The 8,888-nt window shown below is 42.0% G+C and overlaps 1 protein-coding gene across 2 annotated transcripts in view; it reads left to right on the forward strand.

The window, feature by feature from the left end:
* The window catches only part of LOC141054166 (coiled-coil domain-containing protein 17-like), a 153,717-nt gene extending 145,381 nt beyond the window's left edge, over positions 1 to 8,336 (forward strand). For both annotated transcript variants that reach the window (XM_073551362.1, XM_073551361.1), the window contains 3 exons: positions 993 to 1,215; positions 1,402 to 1,512; positions 8,118 to 8,336. In XM_073551362.1, the coding sequence (XP_073407463.1) occupies positions 993 to 1,215; positions 1,402 to 1,512; positions 8,118 to 8,258 (475 nt within the window). In that variant the 3' untranslated portion in view covers positions 8,259 to 8,336. The remainder of the gene's footprint in view (positions 1 to 992; positions 1,216 to 1,401; positions 1,513 to 8,117) is intronic.
* Positions 8,337 to 8,888: the final 552 nt, after the last annotated feature.

An 8,888-nucleotide genomic window follows, 5' to 3' on the forward strand; every position in this document is an offset into this window, starting at 1 on the left:
ACCACAGAGCTGAGTGGAATGGTCCTAACTTCCATACCAGGGATCCCTTTAAGAGAGGCCTGAGGTCGAAACCAATGCGCTGGATGGATTCGCTCTGACTTCCATACCGGAGATCCCTTTAAGAGGGAAGATGTGCCTATGGGATGGAGGATGTATATATGGGCATGGGAAGGGGGGGGTTCATTTCTGTCATGTGCTCTCTGCTCCTGTCTGGGGGGGCAGACAATGGCTGGGAGCTTATGTTCCCAGGGATGCTGGATTTCTCCCACCATGTCAGTGTCTGCTGAGGTGTTGTCAAGTGGTAAAACTTGCTCATAGCAACCAATCACAGCTCAGCTTCTTTTAACCAGCTCTGGTGAAATGAAAGATGCTTTGTGATTGGTTGATGATACCCACACACACACATACATACAGTACAGTGTTATATATAGAGATTCCAGTGAAGCACAAGTGGGTTTAAAAAGTATACCACACCCCTAGATAAACTCCTTGAGTTGGGTAGTTTCCAAAATGGAGTAATTTGTGGCCAATTTTTGCTTTGGCTCCTCAGTGGCTCTGTAAAAATGGATGCAACAACGATGTCACGTGGACGTAAAATTCAGACACGTGGATGACAAAATGGATAAAAGTGACAGCTGAAAATAGGGCAATTTTTCATATACTCATCTGAACTCGACCTTAAGGACACAAGTGCCATGTTCACAGGATGCTTCTTGCCTGTTTAACTGCAAAATTCTATAAATGTCATAGCTTCCTCTGAGACATCTATGGGATCTTATACAAGATGGACTTTGTTTAATAATAGAATTAATGTCATGAAAGTGTTGTTTCAGATAACATACAGTAATAATCGCCAGAACATGGCAAACCTTGACCAACTCACTTTTCAGTTATTGTACTCTGTTGTAAAAATATTTAAAACTTTCAGAATATAGATCCAGCATAAATAATGGTAAATCAAATTAAGTTTTTTTTTTTTTTTTTTTTTTAAGGGTACGACCTTCTCCTAACATATCTCTAATAATTCAATTTCAAGCATCTGGTGGATATGATCCTTATGGGCAGGAAGTCAGTCGCTTGATTCCTCGAGGATGGGTGAAGGTGGACATTTTTGATTATCAGAACCGAGTCATAAGTGGACAGTGGAAAATACCAGTTCGAATTCTTCCTGTTAAGCCGTCACTGACAACAGGAGCTTTAAATGGAGTGCCACAGGTACAACCATGTGTCCAAGATATTATACAACTATAATGTATATATTGTCATTGTGTAAAATAATCTGAAATATAGCTGGGACATAAGACTACAGATACTATATTGATAATATAGATTATATCTACAAATGAAAGACAGTGAATTATTGCAAATTCATTAATTGATTATTTTCATTTTCTTGTCTAGTTAGAAAATGCAGAACTGTTCATTCGACTTGTGAATGCGAGGGATGCAGATATTCAGAGCACCTACCCCATTAATATCAGTAACTCAATATACTATAAATATCCTCCTTTGGTAAGTCCTATATACTTGGGTTGTTTGCATATTGTATTCTGCTTTATTTTGTATCTAATGGAGAAATTCTCTAAAAGCTTTTCTTTAGTATTACTTTTTTATTGAAGTCTTTTAAATTGAGACACTTGTTACCTCATTTATAGCCATACAGATGAGATATATATTTAAATAATAAAAACATACTCACAGTAGCTACTGTATGTATGTACTTGCACACCTCATAGCCCCAGTATCAAATCAGAAAGTCAGGGTAGGCAGCAGTATGAGTAGCTTCTTCTTAGCTCAGGACCCCTGGTAGCTCCAGTATTATATCAAATTGACATAGTGGATTGGAGTGTGAACAACTTTTTCTCATATCAACATTCGTGCTATTTCCAGTGTTAGATCAGGAAGACAGGATGGGCTGCACTGTGAGCGGCCTCTTGTCTTAGAGCTTATGGTATTTCCAGTATTAGATCAAACTAGCTGAAGATCGTGGTGTTGCACGGGCATAGTAACTAACTGTGGGTCCTGCTCTCCTCCTTAACAGCCCTGCTCTCCACCCACCGTCCCGCTCTCTCCCTCTGAAACCCTGCTCTCCATGCACTGTCTTGTTCTATCCCTCCGCAGCCCTGCTCTCCTTCCGTGTCCAGCTTTCCCTCCACAGCCCTGTTCTCTCCCTCCACAGCCTCGCTGTCTTTGCGCCGTCCCGCTCTATCTCTCCGCAGCCCCCTCTCCATTTGTGTCTCGCTCTCCCTCCACAGCTCCGCTCTCTCCCTCCACAGCCCCACTCTCTCCCTCCACAGCCCCACTCTCTCCCTCCACAGACCCGCTCTCCATGTGCCATCCCACTCTATCCCTCCACAGTCCCCCTCTCCATCTTTGTCCTGCACTCTCCCTCGCAGCTTTGCTCTCCACCTGCATCCCGCATTTTCCCTCTGCAACCCCACTCTCCAACCACCAGTGGGCAGGGCTATGTGGAGTGGGTGTGGCTTGATACTTACACGCATACATAGACTCAGCTTTACATATATAGATAGAGTGGACAGTAGTCTGAGCAGAATCTCCTTATCTCATTTCACCTGTTATCTCCAGTATTAGATCATATTGACATAGTGGACTGCAGTTTGAGCAGCTTTTTCTTACATTAACACTTCTGGTATCTCCAATATTAGATCAGATAGACAGGTTGGACAGAAATGAGAGCAGCCTCTTCTTATCTTAGCACTCCTGGTATCTCCATTATTAGATCAGACAGACAGCGTGGACAGCAGTGTGAGCAGTCTCTTCTTACCTCAGCACCCCTTGTATCTCCAGTATAACATCAGAAAGATGTGACAGACAGCAGTGTGAGGAGCCTCTTGTTACCTCAGAACCCCTGGTATCTCCAATATCACATCAGAATGATGTGGTGGACAGCAGTGTGAACAACCTCTTCTTAGCTCAGCACCCTTAGTATCTCCAGTACTAAATAAGATAGACAAGGCGGACAGCAGTTTGAGTAGCCTCTTCTTACCTCAGCACTCCCGGGGTCTCAAGTATCACATTAGAATATCCAATGGTAGCACATATTCCTAAACATGAAGAGGGAGATGCTTTTACTGCACATGATCATAGGCACCTGTCCTAATTTTCTAGGAGAGGTTTCTATCAGTGTTCTATCAGTGAGGTTTCTATCAGGTCATGTTCACACGTTCAGTACTTGGTCAGAATATTACATCAGTTTTTGTAAGCCAAAACCAGGGGTGGATGAAAAATACAGAAGCGGTGCACATCTTTCTATTATATTTTTCTCTGAAAGTTCCACTACTGACTTACTTCTTACATCACATATCTATTGTAACTTCTACACTAGCTCAGAAACTGGAAATTGTAGTCCTCCTTACAGTATTATGGGCACCAAATAGTGCTCCATTGTCACGGATGTGTCAGAAATTGCAGACCATCGCACTGCATCTGTCTGCAGAAGGTCTCAGTAGTTTGCTTTGCAGATGAGTGGCTTTGCTAATGGTCACAACTGGACATGTGTGTTGATATACTTCCTGCTTGCTGCTGGCAAGTGTGGGTGATATTTTCTATTTGCATTTCCCTGTTGAGGCCTGGAGCAGTAGCAGTCGGCTATCGTCCTTTTTGGAGCTTGGAGGACATTGGTGTTTCTCTCTGAGTCTTCTCAAGCTAAGTGTTCCCTTGTGTAATTTGTCTATCCCAGTTGTCTTTAGTGGTAGTGAGGATTGTTGAGCGCTCATTCTCTCCTCCCTGCTGCAGGGCTTAACACCAGTGTCAGGCAGGAATTAGGTATCCTGCTTGGCAATAGGTGCAGAACCTATATAGGGATGATAGGACAGACAGGGAGACGTTAGATTTGTCTAGGGGTCTCCGCTCCCCACTTCCGAGTGTTGGGTCCCCCTTCCCTTATCTCTTTGTGTTGCACTTCGTCTGTCCTACACTGTGTATGACATCCATACAGAATAATGAGCTTCATATATTGCTCCATATAGAATAATAGACCCCATGCAGTATAATGAGCCCCATATAATGCTCCATACAGTATATCATGGACCCCATATATTGCTCCATATAGATTGGGCACCACATAGTGCTCCATAGAGAATAATGAGCCCCATATAATGCTCCATACAAAACAATGGACCCATTATAATGCTCCAAACAGAATAATGAGCCCTTCCAAAGTTCTATCAATAAGTTAAATGTGCAACAAGGGACAACAGTATATTGGATCTCCTCTATGCAAATGTTAAAGATGCCTATTCATCATCTGCACTACCCCCCCTGCGGAAATCTGACCACAACCTCATACTATTGTCTCCATCTTATCAAATAGTTGTCAGCGAACAACCAGCGACTATAAAACTAATCAGGAGGTGGTCCCCAGCAGCTGAGGAGGCCCTGCAAGGCTGCTTTGACCTCACAGACTGGGAGATGATATGTGACAGGGGAGAGCATGATGATGTAAATGATATTGTCAGGAGAGTAGCTGATTATATAAATTTTTGTACTGACACTGTAGTACCAGTTAAAAGGATTCGATGTTATGCAAATAACAAGCCTTAGATTACAAAAGAATTGAAGTACTTTCAAAAGAAGAGAAAAAACGGCATTTAAAATGAAAGATACAAAGAAACTGAAATTGATACACAGGGACTTAAAAGGGAAAATTAAGAATGCCCGTGAGGAATTCCGAATTAAACTAGAAAATAAATTGCCACACAACAATTCCATGGAAGCGTGGTCGGGCATGAAGCAGTTAACTGGGTTTACGGCAAAGCCGGAGCGTGGAGAAGTGGATCTGTCCATGGCTAATGAAATGAACGAGTTTTTCAACAGATTCACCGACACATGCGCAGCGTCATCAGGAATGGGGGATGGAGCAGGGGAACGATCGGCAGCACTGATATTGGGAGATAAACTGTTTGCTTTCTCGGTCTCCCCAAGCGATGTGAGGAAACAGTTTAGTAAACTAGTCATTGGCAAAGCAGCTGGGCCTGATGGCCTCAGTCCACGTGTCCTCAGAGCATGCGAAACCAACTGTGTGCTGTCTTCCAACTCCTGTTTAACAGGAGCTTACAGTTACAGAGAGTACCAATGCTATGGAAGACCACCTGCCTGGTACCGGTTCCCAAGATCACTTTTCCGACTTCCATACATGACTATCATCCAGTGGCCTTAACATCGCATGCAATGAAGTTGTTGGAAAGAATAGTATTTGCCTACTTGTGCCCGAGGTGAGGGCCTACACTGACCCCCTACAGTTTGTGTACCAGCAGAGATTGGGGGTGGATGATGCGGTAGTGTCTCTGCTATATTCAGTACAGTCATTCTTGGATAATGAGGGAACTATAGTGCGCGCCATGTTCTTTGACTTTTCAAATGCTTTCAATACCTTACAGCCGCCCAACCTACGAAATAAGTTGACTGATATGGCGGTAGATGAGGAGATGGTGAACTGGATAAGCGACTACCTGACGGACAGGCCGCAGTTTGTAAGGGTGGGGGAAGTGGTATCTGGCAGTGTACGGAGCAATGTTGGAGCCCTTCAGGGCACAGTGCTGTCACCCTTCCTCTTCACATTGTATACAGCTGACTTTCAGTATAAATCAGATCTCTGTCACCTCCAAAAATTCTCAGATGACTCAGTGATTGTAGGGGGCATTGTGGGGGACCGGGGGAAACAGGAATATAGAAGGGTGGTTTCTGATTTTGTGGATTGGTGTCAGACTGTCTAGAACTAAATGTGAAGAAAACCAAGGAGATGGTGGTGAGTTATAGAAGGATACTGATCACTATTGCTGGCCAGAAGGTGGAGATGGTTGAGAGCTACAAATATTTGGAGGTCCACCTTGACAGTAAACTCAATTGGAGGTGTCATACGGAGAAGGTTTACAAAAAGGGAATGAGTAGATTGTACTTTCTATGGAAGCTCAGGTCTTTCAATGTGTGTAGTAAAATGCTCAAAATGTTTTACCAGTCTGTTGTGGCAAGCACCATCTATTTTTCTATCATTTGCTGGGGCAGTAGTGTGCGTGTAGCTGACACTAATAAGCTCAACAAACTTATCAAGAAGGCAAGCGTGGCTGTTGGTCTCCATCTTGACTCTTTTGAGTAGGTAGTGGAAGATAGGATTCAGAAGAAGTGTAGGGCTATAATGAACAATAATACACACCCACTATACGAGCTGTTCTTGAAGCAGAAGAGCACATTCTAACCGTCTAATCCTACTTAAGTGCAAGAAAGAGAAATTCAGGAAATATGTGCCTACTCCTATGGGGATATATAACAACTTCCTACGGGTGAAAGATGACAATGACCTATGGCTGGTGCACTAATAGCAATGATCATAGATTTAAGATTTAAGTACCTGCGCTTACCCAAATTTGTTTGTTACATAATGTGGTTAGTCATGTGAAAGATCTGTGTCTAGGAATTACTTTATGTAATGCTGTTTGCAATGTTGTAATGTTTGGAATGCTGTTTGTAACGCTGATGTAATACCATAATTTCCCTCAGGATCAATAAAGTGTAAAGTGTATCGTATATATTGCTCCATACAGTATAATGAGACCCATATAATGCTCCATACAGAATGGGCACCACATAGTGCTCCATACAGAATAATGAGCCCTATATATAGCTCCATACAGTATAATGAGCCCCATATAGTGATCCATACAGAATAATGGACCCTGTATAATGCTCCATACAAAATAATGAGCCTCATATATTGATCCATATAGTATAATGAGCCCCATATAATGATCGGCACCACATAATGCTCCAGTATACAGTGGGGAAAAAATTACTACAGGTAATGAGTGGAGGAAAGAGGAGACTCTTAAAGAAGAAGTTACAGGTCTGTGAGAGCCAGAAATCTTGATTGCTTGTTTCTGACCAAATACTTATTTTCCACCATAATATGCAAATAAAATGAAAAAAAAACAGACAATGTGATTTTCTGGATTTTTTTTTCTCAGTTTGTCTCCCATAGTTGAGGTCTACCTATGATGTAAATTACAGACGCCTCTCATCTTTTTAAGTGGTGGAACTTGCACTATTGCTGACTGACTAAATACTTTTTTTCCCCACTGTATGATGGGCCCCATATATTGCTCCAAACAGAATGGGTCCTATATAATGCTCCATGTAAAATTGGCCCCATAAGATGCTTCATATAAAATGAGCCCCATATACTGCTCCATATGTAATTGGCCCCATAAGATGTGCCATATGTAATGGGCCACAAAAGATGCGCCATATGTAATTGCCTCATGAGATGCTCCATATATAATTGGCCCCATAAGATGCTCCATAAGTAATTGGCACCATAAGATGCTCCATATGCAATTGGCCCCATAAGATGCTCCATATATAAGTGGCCTCATAAGAAGTTCCATATGTTATTGGCCCCACAGATAATTGGTCCCATAAGATACTCCATATGTAATTGGTCCCATAAGATGCTCCATACTTAATTGCCGCCATAAGATGCTCCATATTTAATGAGCCCCATATACTGCTCCATATGTAATTGGCTCCATAAGATGCTCCAATCATTAAAAAAATGAAATACTCACCCCTACTCGCTGGCTACTGCTCAGCTCTGGACTCCTCAGTGTCACCATCTTCCAGCTCTCTGCACTGTGACTGTTCAGGCAGAGGGCGCACAGACCTGACATCATTGCGTCCTCTGACTGGAATGTCACCATCAGAGGACGCTGTTGCATTGGAGCAGGGAGAGGTAAGTATTGCAAGTGATGGGGCTCCTAGCAGGTGGGGGGGCCCATTTGTGAGCACTGGAACAGGCACCGTGCCCCCATAGTGCGCCGCTGTCCCCGACGATGACTGGACCCCCCGCCTGCTCAGGGCCCCAGCACTTGTCCACGTCTGCCGCGTGCTGACGCCAGCCCTGAAAAGAGCTATATGCATATGGTAGATATATTGTAGTGATTATTTCCCTAGAGAAAATAATATTGATTTGCTAATTAAAGTATTTAGGAATTCATGATATTTTCTTTAGGTATTTATAGTTTTAATTCCTTTGACACCGCTTTGATATGCAGAAAAATTATGGTTTTTAATGTTGACTTCATGAATGTCTTTTTATTCCACAGACAGCAGCATATATCCATCCAGAGGAGCTTGTCCTTCCATCCCCCTACTATTCACCCTCGTACCTCTTCCCAAATGTGCAGCCTATATATGGAGAAAATATGGATTCTCCACCTTCAAGACAAGATCTAATGACACAGTGACTGATGCTGAAATCTAAATTTATGATAATCAATAACTTCTGAGAATGATTTAATTCATAATAAAATGTATCTTTTTTATATTATGTGAAGAGTCACATCGATCAAGTTGACATTTTTGCTCTCCTTATGATTTGCTGCAATTTTCTTACTGCAATGAGCAATGAAGTACTGCTCCAAACTCCTTTAGCACTAACTGTATGACTTTGGCTTCAGCGCCACAACTTTAAAGCCATGTTCACAGATTCAGAATTTTTTAACAATATGAATTCCAAAAGATAATACACCAATATTCTGCAGCTGATGCATGTAAATGGGTATTTTATACGCCATTGTTAAACAGCAGGAAAAATGTCTCAAAATTAACAGCATATTCCTAATTTGTCATGATTCTGCATGGAAAAGAAAGAGCTAAGTCTCATTGAATGATATAGGTAAATCCTTAACATGTGAATATAGTCTGAGGAAAATGCATATAACAGCTTTATGCTTTGAGTTGTAATGACTCCATGCATTTTCTTTCTTAATATCCAAAAAGAGCTTATAAATATTGTAACAGACACTGACAGATTTTGGTAAAGTGAGGTCTACTGATGAAAAAAGACAGTAAAATGGCACACTATGGCTAAGTTC

The sequence above is a fragment of the Dendrobates tinctorius genome, unplaced genomic scaffold (assembly GCF_039654945.1).
Source record: "Dendrobates tinctorius isolate UK_male_01 unplaced genomic scaffold, ASM3965494v1 ptg000175l, whole genome shotgun sequence".
Classification (NCBI taxonomy): Eukaryota; Metazoa; Chordata; class Amphibia; order Anura; family Dendrobatidae; genus Dendrobates; species Dendrobates tinctorius.